The 19,438-nt window shown below is 38.8% G+C and overlaps 2 protein-coding genes and 1 non-coding gene across 5 annotated transcripts in view; 2 read left to right on the plus strand and 1 right to left on the minus strand.

Moving 5' to 3' along the window:
* LOC122204271 (60S ribosomal protein L6-like) overlaps positions 1 to 19,438 on the plus strand; it is a 738,693-nt gene that overhangs the window by 404,552 nt on the left and 314,703 nt on the right. The window lies entirely within an intron of this gene.
* Positions 1 to 19,438, minus strand: part of NAA25 (N-alpha-acetyltransferase 25, NatB auxiliary subunit) — a 78,123-nt gene that overhangs the window by 12,395 nt on the left and 46,290 nt on the right. For all 3 annotated transcript variants that reach the window (XM_042911733.1, XM_042911732.1, XM_042911734.1), the window contains 7 exons: positions 18,590 to 18,770; positions 17,132 to 17,231; positions 11,771 to 11,922; positions 11,084 to 11,209; positions 7,544 to 7,787; positions 7,037 to 7,160; positions 6,021 to 6,086 (listed from right to left, as the gene is read on the minus strand). In XM_042911733.1, coding sequence (XP_042767667.1) covers positions 6,021 to 6,086; positions 7,037 to 7,160; positions 7,544 to 7,787; positions 11,084 to 11,209; positions 11,771 to 11,922; positions 17,132 to 17,231; positions 18,590 to 18,770 — 993 coding nt within the window. The remainder of the gene's footprint in view (positions 1 to 6,020; positions 6,087 to 7,036; positions 7,161 to 7,543; positions 7,788 to 11,083; positions 11,210 to 11,770; positions 11,923 to 17,131; positions 17,232 to 18,589; positions 18,771 to 19,438) is intronic.
* Positions 10,139 to 10,245, plus strand: LOC122204342. Its single transcript, XR_006195627.1, has one exon. It is a non-coding gene; the product is annotated as a U6 spliceosomal RNA (small nuclear RNA).

Raw genomic sequence — 19,438 nt, forward strand, 5'->3', positions numbered from 1 at the left:
CAGCTAACGAACTGATCAAAATGGATTTAAACAATGTAACAGAAAGTGAATTTAGAATAGTAGTCATAAGATTAATCGCTGGGCTTGAAAACAGTATAGAGGACAGCAGAGAATCTATTGCTACAGAGAACAAGGGACTAAGGAACAGCCAGGAGGAGCTAAAAAATGCTATAAATGGGTTGCAAAATAAAATGGAGACAACCACGGCTCGGACTGAAGAGGCAGAGGAGAGAACAGGAAAACTAGAAGATAAAATTCTGGAAAAAGAGGAAGCTGAGAAAAAGAGACATAAAAAAATCCAGAAGTATGAGGGGAAAATTAGAGATGCACTAAAGAAAAATAATCGGGCGCCTGGGTGGCTCAGTCGGTTAAGCGTCCGACTTTGGCTCAGGTCATGATCTCACGGTCCGTGAGTTCGAGCCCCAGGTCGGGCTCTGTGCTGACAGCTCAGAGCCTGGAGCCCATTTCAGATTCTGTGTCTCCCTCTCTCTCTGCCCCTCCCCTGTTCATACTCTCTCTCTGTCTCAAAAATAAATAAACGTTTAAAAAAAATTTTTTTTTAAAAAAAAGAAAAATAATCTATGCATAATTGGTATTCCAGAGGAAGAAGAGAGAGGGAAAGGTGCTGAAGGTGTACTTGAAGAAATAATAGCTGACAACTTCCCTGATCTGGGGAAGGAAAAAGGCTTTGAAATCCAAGAGGCAGAGAGAACTCCCTTCAGAGGTAACTTGAATCGATCTTCTGCACGACATATCAGTGAAACTGGCAAAATACAAGGATAAAGAGAAAATTCTGAAAGCAGCTATGTGAAAGGGATAAACGTGCTCTAACATATAAAGGGAGACCTATAAGACTCGTGACGGATCTCTCTACTGAAACTTGGCAGGCCAGAAAGAAATGGCAGGAGATCTTCAATGTGTTGAACAGAAAAAATATGCAGCTGAGAATCCTTTAGCCAGCAAGTCTGTAATTTAGAATAGAAGGAGAGATAAAGGTGTTCCCAAACAAACAAAAACTGAAGGAATTCGTCACCACTAAACCAGCCCTACAAGAGATCCTAAGGGGGATCCTGTGAGACAAAGTACCAGAGACATTGCTATAAGCATGAAACCTACAGACATCACAATGGCTCTAAACCCCTATTTTTCTATAATAACACTGAACGTAAATGGACTAAATGTGCCAACCAAAAGACATAGGGTATCAGAATGGATAAAAAAACAAGACCCATCTATTTGCTGTCTACAAGAGACTCATTTTAGACCTGAGGACACCTTCAGATGAAAGTGAGGGGATGGAGAACTATTTATCATGCTACTGGAAGTCAAAAGAAAGCTGGAGTAGCCATACTTATATCAGACAAACTAGACTTTAAATTAAAGGCTGTAATAAGAGATGAAGAAGGGCATTATATAATAATTACAGGGTCTATCCATCAGGAAGAGCTAACAATTATAAATGTCTATGCGCTGAATACAGGAGCCCCCAAATATATAAAACAATTGCTCACAAACATAAGCAACCTTATTGATAAGAATGTGGTAATTGCAGGGGACTTTAACACTCTATTTACAGAAATGGATAGACCATCTAGACACATGGTCAATAAAAAAACAAGGGCCCTGAATGATACATTGGATCCGATGGACTTGACAGATATATTTAGAACTCTGCATCCCAAAGCAACAGAATATACTTTCTTCTCGAGTGCACATGGAACATTCTCCAAGATAGATTACATACAGGGTCACAAAACAGCCCTTCATAAGTATACAAGAATTGAGATCATACCATGCATACTTTCAGACCACAATGCTATGAAGCTTGAAATCAACCACAGGAAAAAGTCTGGAAAACCTCCAAAAGCATGGAGGTTAAAAAACACCCTACTAAAGAATGAATGGGTCAAGCAGGTACTTAGAGAAGAAATTTAAAAATATATGGAAATAAACGAAAATGAAAATACAACAATCCAAATGCTCTGGGATGCAGCGAAGGCAGTCCTGAGAGGGAAATACATTGCAATCCAGGCCTACCTCAAGAAACAAGAAAAATCCCAAATACAAAATCTAACAGCACACCTAAAGGAAATAGAACCAGAACAGCAAAGACAGCCTAAACCCAGCAGAAGAAGAGAAATAATAAAGATCAGAGCAGAAATAAACAATATAGAATCTAAAAAAACTGTAGAGCAGATCAATGAAACCAAGAGTTGGTTTTTTGAAAAAATAAACAAAATTGATAAACCTCTAGCCAGGCTTCCCAAAAAGAAAAGGGAGATGACCCAAATAGATAAAATCATAAATGAAAATGGAATTATTACAATCAATCCCTCAGAAATACAAGCAATTATCAGGGAATACTATGAAAAATTATATGCCAACAAACTGGACAACCTGGAAGAAATGGACAAATTCCTCAACACCCACACACTTCCAAAACTCAATCAGGAGGAAATAGAAAGCTTGAACAGACCCATAACAAGCAAGGAAATTGAATCGGTTATCAAAAATCTCCCAACAAATAAGAGTCCAGGACCAGATGGCTTCCCAGGGGAGTTCTACCAGACGTTTAAAACAGAGATAATACGTATCCTTCTCAAGCTATTCCAAAAAAATAGAAAGGGAAGGAAAACTTCCAGACTCATTCTATGAAACCAGTATTACTTTGATTCCTAAACCAGACAGAGACCCAGTAAAAAAGAGAACTACAGGCCAATATCCCTGATGAATATGGATGCAAAAATTCTCAATAAGATACTAGCAAATTGAATTCAACAGCATATAAAAAGAATTATTCACCATGATCAAGTGGGATTCATTCCTGGGCTGCAGGGCTGGTTCAACATTCGCAATCAATCAATGTGATACATCACATTAATAAAAGAAAAGATAAGAACCATATGATCCTGTCAATCGATGCAGAAAAAGCATTTGACAAAATTCAGCATCCTTTCTTAATAAAAACCCTCGAGAAAGTCAGGATAGAAGGAACATACTTAAACATCATAAAAGCCATTTATGAAAAGCCCACAGCTAACATCATCCTCAATGGGGAAAAACTGAAAGCTTTTTCCCTGAGACCAGGAACACGACAGGGATGTCCACTCTTACCGCTGTTGTTTAACATAGTGTTGGAAGTGCTAGCATCAGCAATCAGACAACAAAAGAAAATCAAAGGCATCAAAATTGGCAAAGATGAAGTTAAGCTTTCACTTTTTGCAGATGACATGGTATTATACATGGAAAATCAGATAGACTCCACCAAAAGTCTGCTAGAACTGATACGTGAATTTAGCAAAGTTGCAGGATATAAAATTAATGTACAGAAATCAGCTGCATTCTTATACACTAATAATGAAGCAACAGAAAGACAAATAAAGAAACTGATCCCATTCACAATTGCACCAAGAAGCATAAAATACCTAGGGATAAATCTAACCAAAGATGTAAGAGATCTGTATGCCGAAAACTATAGCAAGTTTATGAAGGAAATTGAGGAAGACATAAAGAAATGGAAAAACATTCCGTGCTCATGGATTGGAAGAATAAATATTGTTAAAATGTCAATACTACCCAAAGCTATCTACACATTCAATGCAATCCCAATCAAAATTGCACCAGCATTCTTCTCGAAGCTAGAACAAGCAATCCTAAAATTCATATGGAACCACAAAAGGCCCCGAATAGCCAAAGTAATTTTGAAAAAGACCAAAGCAGGAGGAATCACAATCCCAGACTTTAGCCTCTACTACAAAACTGTAATCATCAAGACAGTATGGTATTGGCACAAAAACAGACACATAGACCAATGGAATAGAATAGAAACCCCAGAACTAGACCCACAAACGTATGGCTAACTAATCTTTGACAAAGCCGGAAAGAATATCCAATGCTAAAAAGACAGTCTCTTTAACAAATGGTGCTGGGAGAACTGGACAGCAACATGCAGAAGGCTGAAACTAGACCACTTTCTCACACTATTCACAAAAATAAACTCAAAATGGATAAAGGACCTGAACGTGAGACAGGAAACCATCAAAACCCTAGAGGAGAAAGCAGGAAAAGACCTCTCTGACCTCAGCCGTAGCCATTTCTCACTTGACACATCCCCAAAGGCAAGGGAATTAAAAGCAAAAATGAACTACTGGGACCTCATGAAGATAAAAAGCTTCTGCACAGCAAAGGAAACAATCAACAAAACTAAAAGGCAACCAACAGAATGGGAAAAATTATTTGCAAATGACATATCGGACAAAGGGCTAGTATCCAAAAATGTATAAAGAGCTCACCAAACTCCACACCCGAAAAACAAATAACCCAGTGAAGAAATGGGCAGAAAACATGAATAGACACTTCTCTAAAGAAGACATCCGGATGGCCAACAGGCACATGAAAAGATGCTCAACATCGCTCCTCATCAGGGAAATACAAATCAAAACCACACTCAGATATCACCTCACGCCAGTCAGAGTGGCCGAAATGAACAAATCAGGAGACTATAGATGCTGGAGAGGATGTGGAGAAACGGAAACCCTCTTGCACTGTTGGTGGGAATGCAAATTGGTGCAGCTGCTCTGGAAAACAGTGTGGAGGTTCCTCAGAAAATTCAAAATAGACCTACCCTATGAACCCAGCAGTAGCACTGCTAGGAATTTACCCAAGGGATACAGGAGTACTGATGCACAGGGGCACTTGTACCCCAATGTTTATAGCAGCACTCTCAACAATAGCCAAATTATGGAAAGAGCCTAAATGTCCATCAACTGATGAGTGGATAAAGAAATTGTGGTTTAAATGCACAATGGAGTACTATGTGGCAATGAGAAAGAATGAAATATGGCCCTTTGTAGCAACCTGGATGGAACTGGAGAGTGTGATGCTAAGTGAAATAAGCCATAGAGAGAAAGACAGATACCATATGTTTTCACTCTTATGTGGATCCTGAGAAACTTAACAGAAACCCATGGGGGAGGGGAAGGAAAAAAAAAAAAAAGAGGTTAGAGTGGGAGAGAGCCAAAGCATAAGAGACTCTTAAAAACTGAGAACAAACTGAGGGTTGATAGAGGGTGGGAGGGAGGGGAGGGTGGGTGATGGGTATTGAGGAGAGCACCTTTTGGGATGAGCGCTCAGTGTTGTATGGAAACCATTTTGACAATAAATTTCATATATTGAAAAAATAAAAAATAAAAAATAAAAAATAATTTTTTTAAATGCATAAATATCTCCTTTTCACCAACAATTCCATTTCTAGGAATTTAATCCCAAAGAAATACTCAAATAAGTACCCAAACATTTATGTCCCAAGATGTTCATTTCAGCACTGTTATAAATACAGTTATATGGGGCACCTGGGTGGCTCCGTCAGTTAAGCGTCCAACTCGATTTGGACTCAGGTCATGATCTCATGGTTGTGAGATCAAGCCCCGCATCAGGCTCCACACTGAGTGTGGAGCCTGCTTGGGATTCTTTCCCTCTCTTCCTGCCCCTCCCTGGGTCATGCTCTCTCTCTCAAAATAAATAAACATTAAAAAAAATAGTTATAAATAACTCAAACTTAGTACACTGATATAATACTGTGGAATATTATATGCAACTGACATGGTTAAGTGTCCAAGACAACAGAAAATTAAAATCAGAAAAGCATGTATTATACCTTTTCATATGTTAAATAAAAATCACTAGTATGTATTTCCACATACACATGGATGACTGTTTAGGGGGGCATCTAGCTAGGAGTATCAACTCCAAAGTGTTACTTACCTTGTAAGTAACAGTACTTACTTCTCTGGGGAAATGAGGCTGGGAAAGGGAGAAAGACTACTTGTGTACTGTTTCATAATAGGTTATCTATTACTTTTATAGTCGAAACTTTTTAAAATTAAAAACAAGTCTTTCAAAATACCGTAAGTACGCATTATTATTTTCAAGTTATTATTTGCAACTCTTTCAAGTTTCTACTAAAAAATGAGTGTCAGGCAACATGATAAAACATGGAAATCCACAATCAGAATGCTTACCTTTTAACTGTTCTAGTAAAGACTTAAGACTATTCTCTACTCGCTCCTGGATCTCCACTGTATCCTCTAAACAGAAAAGAAAAAAAAAAGAAAAAGAAAAAGAAAAACTTTCAATTCATTTTGCTAGGAAGAAAAAAGCAAGATCAACACCTATAAGCAACTCATGGGCAAGGACATTTTCTTTTCTCTTAAGACTCATAGGCCTCTGGGGCGCCTGGGTGGCTCAGTCGGTTAAGCGTCCGACTTCAGCTCAGGTCACGATCTCACGGTCCATGAGTTTGAGCCCCGCGTCAGGCTCTGGGCTGATGGCTCAGAGCGTGGAGCCTGCTTCCGATTCTGTGTCTCCTTCTCTCTGCCCCTCCCCAGTTCATGCTCTCTCTCTGTCCCAAAAATAAATAAACGTTAAAAAAAAAAAAAAAATTTAATAAAAAAAAATAAATAAAAAATAAAAAAAAAAAGACTCATAGGCCTCAAATTCTATTACTGAGAGACAAAGAAAAAGATGAAGAAAAGGAAAAATAGAAGAAAGGCATTAATTATCTTTCTATCAAGAGCAATACCTCAAATTGTCTAGGAAGAATTAAAATCTATGTGCTTCAAATACTCTCAAATACTTGTAGACAGAATCTACAAAATTTATAATTGGCCAGGGGGGTGGGGGTCGGGAGGGGGGAATCTATGGAATATGTGTGATTCTCACTGGGTTAAGGAAAAAACTTTTCTCCACAAAGCTTAGTAAAGAATTCAATCTGAAATCCAACAATATTTCAACAAACTAAGGATTTCTTCAACTTTTGGACCTAACAAGTGATCTGAAAGAGGAAAAAGACTTAAATTTCTAAAACATTACTCTGTACCTATGAATGTACCTTGTTGGATATTAAACCAGATATTTCCAGAATAGATTCCACCTCCTCCCAATCTGTCTAAATATGTGAGGTTATAAATATTTTGTTACATTTACTAGGTTTTCAATGACAAAGACCTAGTAAATACTCGCAAAAATGTATACTTACCTAAACCACTGGTGTCCAGCTCATAAATATCACTAACAAGATAAAAAGAACTGGTCTGACACTGAGAACAGCCAGAACTGAAGAATCCACCCATTCTGGTGGGTACAGGACCAAGGAAAGGATACTGGAAAAAAGGGAGGGAAAGTAATGTCCATTAAATCCACCTAAATTTATATAAAACAAGAAAACAGGGGACTACAACTACTAAAGTCTATCTCAGTGATTAAGTTGCAAACCACTTATCATCAAACTAATCACTAAGTCATTACAGTGAAAACAGAAGCTCTGCATTAATTTGTTGATAGCTATTACAAATTTACCATCACAAATGAAGCTATTTTGTTTTTCCTCATTATCCAGTTTGGACAGTGAGGAAGCCTCTGCAATTCAAGTGTCATAAATACTGGAACAAAGTACTGTTCTCTACTATCCCCCCAACCCAAATTCCTATTTATTAAAAAGACAGTCATAGATTATTGTAGATTTGATGGTAAATACTGTTGATACCTGAATTTCTTTCCCAATAAATCGCTTTCCTGTCTCCATAGCCACCTCCAGCTGTTGAAGGAGTAAACGAAAAATATCAATCCGGGAGGACACGCCATTTTCAGTGGTCTTTTCTGAGTTCCTTGGCTCCACAGGATGATTAAGACTTGGAAGTCCACTGATCAGCCTCAATGTTAAGGAACGGATTCTTAACCACATGGTCTCCTCCTCCAAGGAAAGTTTCTTATGTTCTTCAGAAACATCCCTGAAAAAGAAATATCCCCAACCCATCCATTTTAGTTAATGTGTTGCCATCTTTCAAAGTTCACATTCATCAATCACAATGCCTTTGAACGCTACCAGCATTTGTCTACTAACTGAATGATCTCAGACAAACCCAAATCACCCAAGTGTCCATTTCAGCATCGATAAAATAGGAGCGGTAACCTACCTAACAGGTCATTTTTTCCCCTTAAGGGAGACTTCTAATAACAACAAAATATGTATCACATATTTGAAATTCAAATGAAAGAAAACTGAAAAATAAAAGGGAAATGTGCCCTGATAACCAAACACCTGCAATATTAACAAACTTGGTATGGGGCACCTGGGTGGCTCAGTCAGTTAAGCATCTGACTTTGGTTCAGGTCATGATCTCATGGTTTGTGAGTTCCAGCCCTGCATCAGGCTCTGTGCTGTCAGCACAGAACAGGCTTCAGATCCTCTGTTCACCCCCCTTTCCACCCTCCCCTCTCTCTGCCCCTCCCTGCTTGCACTCCCTCAAAAATAAATAAAAATATTTAAAAAAAAAAAAAAAAGCTTGGTATGCATCCTTTCAGACTCTTACAACACAGATGTTATGTATACAACTGCAACTAAAAATATTTATATAATTTAACACATTTTAAATAAGTGGGTTCACAATATTTATACTATTTTGCAAACTGTATCTTTTTCTTTCTTTTCTGCAGAAAAGAATTAACACAGCAAGCCTGAGGTTATTGTCTTTAGAAGGGCCAACTTACAAGGCTGACCTGTAGCTGGTATCTAGGAACTTGGCACGCCAACCATTCCCTAAATGGTAAGAGCGGCTCACTGTGCCTAAACTGTTTGTACAAACCATATGGTCTATGGTGAACACCTACTTTCCTTCTGGGAGTCTGGAATATTGGCACGTACTACACAGAGGGTGCCTACATAACCAGCTAGTAAAAATCTTGGGCACCAAATCTCAAATGGGCTTCTCTGAGCAGAAACACTGCACATGCATCATTGCATTTTTCACTGCTAAAGAAAGGAGCACACTTGATATGTCTCCTCACAGGAGAGAGACAGCATTGGAAGTCTGTGCATGGAGTTTTCCAGATTCTGTGTCTTTTTCCCTTGCTAATCCTGTCATGTATCCTTCTGTTATAATAAACCTTAGCTGTGATGACAACCAAAAGTGGAATCTTATGAATCCTAGCAAAAATACATTTACTGTAAATGTATTTTCTCCTCCTTATGATTTTCTTTATATTTTCTTTCTCTAGCTTACTTTATTATAAAAACATAGTATATGATACACATGACATACAAAATACGTGTTGCTCAATTGTTTGTGTTATTGGTAAGGCTTTCGGTCAATAGTAGACTATTAGTAGTTAAGTTTCTGGGGAGTTAAAATTAACACATGGATTTTTGACTGTGTAAGGGGTCAGTGCCCCAACCCTGCACTGTTAAAGGGTCAAATGTATAGAGAACTACCTCATATACATAACTCTGCATGCTTTTGCACTTACTGCTTTAGGTTGTACTTTTCTAGAAGTGGATCTGCTGAATTAAATGGGATATGGAATTTTCAATCTTTTTTTTTTCCTGAACAAGTATAAAAAAGGTCATATGGAAACAACAAAAGAAAAGGTTAATTTGGGGTAGAGTGGAGCCAGGGAATCAGAAATGGGAGAACAAAGTGGCCACCAGGGAGGGTGAAAAATAGTTCCTGCCAGGATTCTGGTTCACAATTCTTGCCTTCAGCACAGGAGCAGGCAGCATCCCCCAATGCTAAGACCCATATCTTTCCCCTAGCTCACAGCCAGAGTCCCTAGATGCATCAGAGCCAGAGGAGAAGGCTGAGGACTGCTGGGAGCTACAGATCAGCCCAGGGCCACTGGCCCATGGGCATCAAAAAATATTAGATCTGCTTAATAAAGGCTCAGCCCAGGATCTGTGCAGCCTGCAGAACATTTGGAATTTTCAATCTTAATACAGATCACTAAAATTCCCTATAGAAAGATTATATATAAAGTTTTACCATCACGACAATGTACAACAACCATTTTCCCTACAACCTTGCTGACCACAAGTATTAATCTTTTTTATCTTTGCCCAATAGTTTTTGTTTTTTTTTTTAATTTTAATTTTAGAAAGAGAGAGCGTGCAAGGGGAGAGGAGAGAGAATCCCAAGCAGGCTCCATATTCAGTGTGGAGCCCAACATGGGGCTCAACCCCATGACCCAGGGATCATGACCTGAGCCAAAATCAGGAGTAGGACCCTCAACCGACGGAGTCACCCAGGTGCCCCGGGAGAACTCTTAATAAATCAATAAGAAGATAACTAAAAAACAAATTGGACTTGTGCTCGCTTCGGCAGCACATACACTGAAATTGGTACGATGCAGAGAAGATTAGCACGGCCCCTACACAAGGATGCCACGCAAATTCATGAAGCTTCAGTATCTTTAGGAGCACTAAGGAATCTACTCCTGAAATCACTGTTACACTACATGCTAACTAATCTGGATGTAAATTTAAAAAAATAGTAAAATTAAATTTAATTAAAAAAAAAACCCAAATTGGACTTAACAAGTTCAATGAAATGCACTGTACAGTGATAAAGATTTTTTTTTTTTTTTAAACTATTGGACAGGGGCACCTGAGCACCTGACTCTTGATTTCAGCTCAGGTCATGATCCCAGAGTCATGGGGTCAAGCCCCAGGTCAGGCTCCACACTCAATACGGAGCCTGCTTAAGATTCACTCCCTCTCTCCCTCTCCCTGGCTTGCACTCTCTCTCAAAAAAAATTAAAAAAAAAAAAAAACTTTAAAAAGATTTCTCCTTGTATGTGAAAGATATTAATATATATGAAGAAATTTACCAATTTACCACATACCTTTAGAACTTGTTAACAAATTTATTTCTATATAGAAGGCTAATATTTAGAGATCAGATCCTTTATGTTTCCAGGTTTGATGTAATGCTAAGAAAGGCTTTCCCTAACCACTTAAAAATATTTTTATATTTTCTTATAGATTCTCTAAGGCGTTTTAGCACATGACCTTTGATCCACCTGGAATCTGTTTTTATGTATGCTATGAAGGAAAATCTAATTTTTATATTAGTCAATAATCCAACATAGGAATGAGATTCATTTTCCTCCTTTGGCTTACTTATATCTTCGTATCCACATAATAACCATGTTATTATATTTGTGTAAAAAAGATATATACATATATATATTTTAACTGTTAGATTCATCCTAATTCTGCAAAAATAAATGCTTGGGGTTAAATTCCAGTTACCTATCTTTTGGATCCCAGCTGAAGAAAACATTTAAGTCTCTGTTGTCTCGCAAGGCTTCCCATGGAATGTCATCTTCTTCTGGCCGAAGATTCATTGATTTTATACTTTCTGCTAAACTGGTTGATCTGTGATATAGAAATTTATTTATGTATTATTTCAATAGTAAACCAGCCATGAAAACAGATTAGCCACAACTTTGTTTTACTAGAAAGAAAGGAAAAGAAACAGGAAGGAAGGGAGGTAGAAGGATTTACTATTAAGAGGTAAAAGCTCACAGAAGGTGACATAGAACCAAGCCCACCTATATCATGTTGGCCTGCTACACAGCAAGAGAAAGGGTCTGGAAGCTCAAATAAAATAAAGTGGATCAGAATTAATTCCTGAAATCTCATGTTCACAGGGGAAGGGGAACTTTTTAAAAATTATATGGACTAGGGTGAGGACCACCACCTGGCTGGCTTCTGTACGGAACATGAAATGGTGCCGGCAGCACCCGATCATTACCCATGCCACGCAGTGAGTTATTTCCCCTTTCTTCTCTGTCCCTACCAAATTTCTCTCTCACTCTCTCTTTTTTTCTTTCCATTTTTCCTTATCTTAAGTCTACCAATATCACCCATTAGCCAATGGTTCTTAGGATCTGATCTAATCCCTTAGTTCCTTTTTAGCTCTTATTCAATACTTACATATTTGCTTCAAGTAGAAGGTCTAACAACATCCGTTCAGTACGGACTTGTGCAAAATGAAGAGAATTATTCAGCCTGTTCCTAAAAGCGATAAATTCTGGGATCTTCTCAAATGCACCATATTTGTAAGCTTGAATAATATATTCTGAGGTCTGGGAAGGAAAGATACCACCTCGGTATAAATATCTCACATATCAGGCAAAGGAAGGCAAACCTTGTCATGCAAAACAAAACACTCACACTAAAATTAAGATATGAAATCTAATCTCTAAAGGTCACCAAGTAGAATATCAGCTATTAAAAACATTATTTTTCTTCTTTCCTATACCAGAATCATATGTGTTCTTTACTACTACTACTTGTAATAATACCCAGCTGCTGCTACCACCAGAGACTTTCTCTTAGCAGTTATGTCTTTCAATTCAATAGGACTGGAGGTTGCCACGTCAGTCAAAAATTTGATTAGTGCCATTGTGGAAGGGATATTACTCCATGTTTTTCTGCATCTAAGATAAACTGTTTTATACAAAAGTTCCAAAAACACCGGGAATAATATAACCACCCACAATCAACCCAAATAAAAATCACCCTCCTTCAGAAAAGACAGGCTACTCCCTGGTTTTGTTTATTTCTAAATACTATATGTCACAAACATAGGGCATATATGCATTACAACAGGATAGAAGACAACAAAAAAAGGACCCATAAAAATTCATCAGAATCCATTATGAGGACAGAAAGACTGCAAGAACCAGGTTTCTTATCCATCCAAACTACGTAAGACCAATGCTGAAAAATTCCATGAACAAGTAAGTGAAGGGAACACTCACCACGTGCACTTTAATTTTCAATTAATACATATGTACAGATGAAATGTTGTGAACAGAGGCAAGAAAAAGAACTCTCAACAGAAATTCTGGCACAACAGAAGAAAATCTCAGGAAAGAACATTTCATGGGTGTGGGCCTATGCCATCAGGATCACAAGTCAGGAGGGCACCCTTTTGGGCCATGGAAAATGTTACGCTCAAAGCAGGTATCTGCCCCAAAGATCCTTTCTAGAAAAGCCAGTCTTTTTAAACACAGCCTCAGTCAGCTCTGCCCCCATCTCCATTATGACTGAATAATTTGCCCAGTAGGAAAATAGGCCAATAGTTCAACAACATACCCTCTGATACACAGCCTCGCAGGGTTCATTTCAGGCCGCGGGATTGCGCCACGGGCGCTAATTCAACTGCATTCGATGCGGCTTTTAAACCCCATGGGACACCTCGGCGAGCTGTTTGCCTGCAGTATCTGGAGAAATTAAAGACGGACGGACACAAGAAAATTAAAAAGATTACTTGTGATCCTGCAGGTTTAAAGAAGGACTATCCAAAAAAGCTCAAGTGTACCTTCTAGCTTGATTAAAGGACAGTGATATGCCCCATCAAGAAGAGGCCAGGATGCTCTAAACACAAATGCCTATCCAAAGGCCTCATGGCTAGGAGAAAGCAAGGTTTACCAGAAGCCCTTGCAATAGGAATTTACAGCTTGAAAAAACCAGCTGCTTGGGAACATATGATCCAGCAGTTAATGGGGATAAAAATATGACTCTGGGGACTCCAATCAAATTTATCAATTACACTTCCAAAATATGCTGATTAAAGAAAAGAACCCAAGTTTACGAAGTACAGAGGTGTTTTAATTTGAGTGGTCCATGGACTACCACTACTGAAAAAAAGATAATAGCTTTTAAAAAAGAAAAATAAGGGGCAACAAAAAGGAAACGTAGTCCTTTTAACAAACTGAGAAAGTAACTGTAGTTCTCTGGCTTCTGTTTTTAAGACAGTCCTCCTTTAATGCTGCAGCAAAGTTATCGCTGCAGAGCTAGCAAAGGACCTGGGCATCTTCCAATAAGACCGAGCCTGGGGAAGTTCTATGATTGGAAAAAACAACCCCTACTGGAACTGCAGGCAAAACTGGAAGCCACAGGCACTTGAAAAACTTCTGACTATCAGAGAATGTTGTCCGTACCTATTTCTACTCATTTATGCACCAATGAGGCTAGTTATATCCCATATGGATTCCTGAAATGAACCCTGGTCACTGTAAAAATTAGCAAAATAGATGGACATCAAACCCTAAATAATCATCTTCTTGAATACTTATGTTAGACTTTTCAAGGGAAATTATTTTTAAATACAAACAAGTAAGTAACTCTTGGAGATAAGAAAATCTGACTCTAATTCTCATATTGTAAAAATCTACTCCAAAGTAAGATGACAGCAACAATGATGACCTTTCCAGAAAGAAAATCCCTGTGTAGACTTTCCCAATTTAACTTTCAACCTCATAGCACAAAGCCTTACAAAGCAGAACGCTGGATTTTCCATTGAAGGATTAAATGTGTTCTTTCAAGAGCAAGCTGGGAATTGAAACACATCAGTCACCCAAGAAAAAACCATCTGGGGATCTCAAAAACTCCCAAGAATAAAAATCAGAACACAGAGCTTTAGCTTTCCAGAGATATTTCTAATACTATTAGGTTTAACACAACACTACAATCATGCTCTTTCTTACCCTCCAAGTCCTATAGGAAACAGCCCACACCACAGTCTCCATTTCCCTATTTTGGGACTCAGGCTAGGCATTAAGGTTGAGGGTGCATTTTACTTGCTGTATTGGTTTTTGCTTTTGCCTCTAGGACCCCCCAAAGATTATCTACTTTAGTATGATTAAGTAAGTTCTTTCTTCTTAGTAGTAATAAAAATAAATTCCAAGTAGAGAGTCTTAGTCCCAGATCAATAAAATGATCAGGTTCAGCATCACATATATTCAGATGAATTAGTCACTCCTGCCACACACAACCATCAGCAAAACATCAAAGGTAAAAAAAGTCACTAAGAACAACATACCCTTCTCAAATCACTCCTAAGGATATCTCCCTTCCTATAACAATAACTTGGAGTTGTTGTTTTGGAGTGGGTGTTTTCTTTTCAAAACAACTCTTTAGATACAGTATTTGTGGGGGGGAAACTAAAGCTTAATTTTCATTAGTATAAAATAACGTACATTATTGACCAAATCATGAATCATATAGTGCTTCTTGAATGCTGGATGATTAAACTGGAGTAAAACCAGCCTCCAGGCTTGGAATAATCCCTTATTCACCCCCAATTGCCACCTCAGAGCTATTTGAGAACAAAACTTTGAAAAGGCATCATCAGTCAATCTTCCTTAGAAATAAGCAATGACAGCCAGATTAATGAGATTTAAGAAACCCTTTTGATTTTTTTTTTTTTTTTTTGAGTTAATGCAACTTCTTAAAAACTGGGAAAGGGCAATCACAGATACTTCAATACACAGTGCAAACAGAGATTTATAACTCAACTGCCTACCTGTGCCAGGATACTTTAGAAACCCAAGGTCCTAGAGATGCCCTCGGATCTCTAAGCCAGGCCCGCACCTTCTAAGCAGCATGTTCCAATGCTGATGCCTACACTTCCCTCTCTTCCTGATTAGGAGCTATGACACAAAATGAAGTCTGAACAAAGATACCACCAATCACTGTGGTGGAAAAATGCCATTTGGGGGAGAGGAATAGAGCTTAAAAGCCAAATGATGCACAGCTCACCATCCCTTGTTACACCAGCCTTCTAGGCCTTGCCCTGAGGCTTGTCAGGACATAATTATTGCAAGCTGACAACAATAAACCTATATTCCATTGTTCAGAAATGTTTCTGCCCTGCCTTCTATTTAATACAAAGCTAAAGAATTCAATGGAAGATAGATTAGCCAAAGCTGTTACAGTTGTGAAAGGGTTTTTTATTTAAAAAAATCCTCATGACTGTTTGCCAAGAACCACCCCCAAAAACGGGCTTCCTGGTCAAGTTCCTTAGTTGCTCTTAGACCGTGAACACAGAAAGCTATGGGTAGATATCTGGCATGGCCAAATTCCAGATGATGAGTCTTAGAAGCACATGAGAACAAAGCAGGCAATGACCATCCTCAAGACGTGCCTTCTTTCTCCTATGTTCTGGGTGGTTTTGTGCAGCTGGGTGACTGACTAGAAACCATATAAAACTTCTGCTTAACTGACAAGTGGAGATCAAGTCTGCTTGCAGTGAAAAATATGGCGCAAATCCCATCCTTTCATTATGGCACATAGCTCTACCTTATTTATTGCTACTTTTAAAAACATACTATTGACAAAAGTTTCTTGAAATGTCCTTCAATTGGTCAATTTCATAATTCTAAGAAAATACAAGTGCACTGGCTACTGGCAAAGGGCACAGTGGTTATAAACTTTAGAAACAAATAAAGGTAACAGAGAGCAGCTGCTACTGCAGAATCTTCTATGGCATCCCAGGCTATGAACTCTTTATGGGCTAGGTCTTACACCCTTAGAAAAAATTTCACAGACAGGGTGCTTGGGTGACTCAGTCAGTTAAGCATACAACTCTTGATTTCAGTTCAAGTCATGATCTCCCGGTTGAAAGATCAAGCCCCACATCAGGCTCCACGCTGAGCATAGAGCCTGCTTGGGATATTCTCTCTCAGTCCCTCCCCTGCTCGCTCTGTCTCTCAAAATAAATAAATAAACTTCAAAAAATAAAATAATAAGGGGCGTCTGGGTGGCTCAGTAGGTTAAGCATCCAACATTGGCTCAGGTCATGATCTCATGGTTCACGAGTTAGAGCCCTGCATCAGGCTCTCTGCTGTCAGCACAGTCTGCTTCAGATCCTCTGTCCCCCTCTCTCTCTGCCCCTCCCCGACTTGTGCTCTCTTTTTCTTTCTCTCTCAAGTAAATATTTTTAAAAATCTTTATTAAAAAAAGGATGCAGTCTTTTAAAAAAATAAAAAGTAAAATAAAATAAATACATGAAATAATTTTTTTTTTTTTTTTAAAGGAATTAAAAGACAGGCGCCCTGGGTGGTGCAGTCGGCTGAGTGTCTGACTCTTGATTTCAGCTCAGGTCACGATCTCACAGGTCCGTGGGTTCGGGCCCCACGTTGGGCGCTGCACTGATAGCACGGAGTCTGCTTGGGATTCTCTCTCTCTCTCCCTCTCAAAATAAATAAATGTTAAAAAAAGAGAAATTAAAAGACAAATCTAAGAAGAATACCACTTTGTAGTCTGTTAACACCTAGTTTTAACTGCACCTGTGCATGGATTCTATTAAACACACCCATTCTAGCAACCACAAAGAACTCTTTACCTCTACCTAACAGCCATGGCGAGTATGCTATGGCCTAAGGGCACTGGCAAGTATGCATGGCACACTTCAACATGTGTACCCACCACACGAGGAAAGATGTTCTCTGAATTGTGTGCATTCAGCGGGCAAGGTCATATTTTTAAAAAGTATTTTTCACTTACATCTTTCTGGTTGGAGTGGAAAAACCTGAGCGCGAAGTTACAGGATTGGGATGCAGCAGCATACTGACCTAGGGACTCGGCATATCGGGTCAAAAGATAGCTAGGTCAGAAGGAAAGAAAAAAAAAACCATGTTATACTTACCCACTTCTAGTATCAAACACCGTATTTCAAATTACTATAGCAGAGACATAGCTAGGCACACAGAAAAGTTAAAACATCCTGCCATATAAATTATCTAATTCATGGAATCAAAAAAATTTTTTTAAAGAGCAAAGTGAATTCAGTTTTGTGGGAGACCTAAAGTTCTGTGCCATGCTTTCTTATACTCAGATGATTAATGGGACACAAGGGATAAAGAAAATATACCCTTGGTTCATCACAAAGAATAATCAAAATACACATTCAAAGAAGCTCTAAGGTAGGGGCACCTGGGTGGCTCTATTGGTTAAGTGTCTGACTTCGGCTCAGGTCACATCTCACAGTCCATGAGTTTGAGCCCCATGTTGTGTTCTATGCAGACAGCTCAGAGCCTAGAGACTGCTTTGGATTCTGGGTCTCCCTTGCTCTCTGCCGCTCCCCAACTCATGCTCTGTTTCTGTCTCTCAAAAATAAACATTAAAAAAAAAAATACCGAGGGACACCTGGGTGGCTCGGTCGGTTAAGGGTCCGACTACGGCTCAGGTCATGATCTCATGGTTCGTGGGTTCGAGCCCCGCATCAGGCTCTGTGCTGATAGCTCAGAACCTGGAGCCTGCTTCAGATTCCATGTTTCCCTCTCTCTCTGCCTCTCCCCCATTTACACTCTGTCTACCCTTTCTCTCAAAAATAAACAAACATTAAAACAAACAAAAAAACCGGGCGCCTGGGTGGCTCAGTAGGTTGGGCGTCCGACTTCGGCTCAGGTTGTGCTCTCACGGTTTGTGAGTTCAAGCCCTGCGTCAGGCTCCAATACTGACAGCTCAGAGCCTGGAGCCTGCTTCAGATTCTGTGTCTCTCTTTCTCTGCCCCACCCTCACTTGCACTCTGCCTGTCTCTCAAAAATGAATAAATGTAAAAAAAAATTTTTTTTTACAAAAAAAACCCCTTCATTAAAGAAAAAGAATCTCTGAGGTCAACAAATGAAGTACATGTGTAAATCTCAAATGCAAAGCAGAAGTCAAGACTTCAAGACAACGTGTGCTAAGAAAAAGTGTTCAAAGTATATAGTTGTTTGCTATCTCTGGGGAAAACTTTCTTGCCTTCTCTAAATTGTGCAAATTTTAAAATTACCACAAAATGCTGGAAGATATAAAAATCTTTCTGCTTTGCAACAGGCCATATAATGGGGGATTGCTTAATCTAAAAAGCTTAATAACAGAAACAACTCTGCTGCTAAACTCTAAAAGTCCAAGTTCCATGTAGAAGGACCCCACCGTAGTGTAGCTGGCTGCTCGGTATTCAGAGTATATACTACCAACCCAATGGTGTCATGCTGGATATGCTTAGCATCAAGGCTGGAGTACAGATCCACCACTGGTTCAAATGCACCCAGTACACAGTAGATTCGAACAAGCAGCAATTTGAATTGAGCGTTGGAAGGGCTGTGGATTAATCCCTCTTCCAGCAAAGTCAGGGCCTGCCACACAGCAGTCTCATCACCTAGAATCAAAATGTAACAGCATTATCCACAGTGCTTGACAACAAAGGGAGGTTTCTCACAAACAAAAGACAAAACACTGACGTATCACCTCCCCTAGCTATTTAAAGAATGAGTTTAGGTGTCTGAGAACAAATTTTAGATACATACCTATAAGCAAAATCAGGAATTTCCCTGAATAGAGTCTCTCAACAGTTACCTCACAGTTCTTAATCATGCATCTACAAAAGTGATGCCAACATTAAGCTGCAAGGTCTTATGAAGAAAGTTATGGAATCTCCGAGAATCCTAGATGCTGAGAAGAGATAGACTCTGAAGGAGAACTAGAGTCCACCAACCTTCTCGGTACAAGATTTCCTCTATAAGATTCCAGACAGATGCTCTCACTACACATCATTTTTCTTCCATATGTAACTCTACTATTTGAATGTCAAGTGATACTTGGATAAAACTGTTCACTAATAATCAGACTAATATGACACATTTTTTTTTTGTTTGGCCTTCAAAAGGCTCCATGCATCAAGAGTCTTAAAGACCAAGTAACTTCTGTTTTGTGTACCAAAGAAAATATGAAATAAAGATTTATATACAAAAATATTCACTGTACTAATAATGGGGGAACGAGGAAATAAGTTATAGTAAAACCCACACATGGAAAACATCATGCAGC

Source organism: Panthera leo, chromosome D3 (assembly GCF_018350215.1).
Source record: "Panthera leo isolate Ple1 chromosome D3, P.leo_Ple1_pat1.1, whole genome shotgun sequence".
In the NCBI taxonomy this organism is placed as follows: domain Eukaryota; kingdom Metazoa; phylum Chordata; class Mammalia; order Carnivora; family Felidae; genus Panthera; species Panthera leo.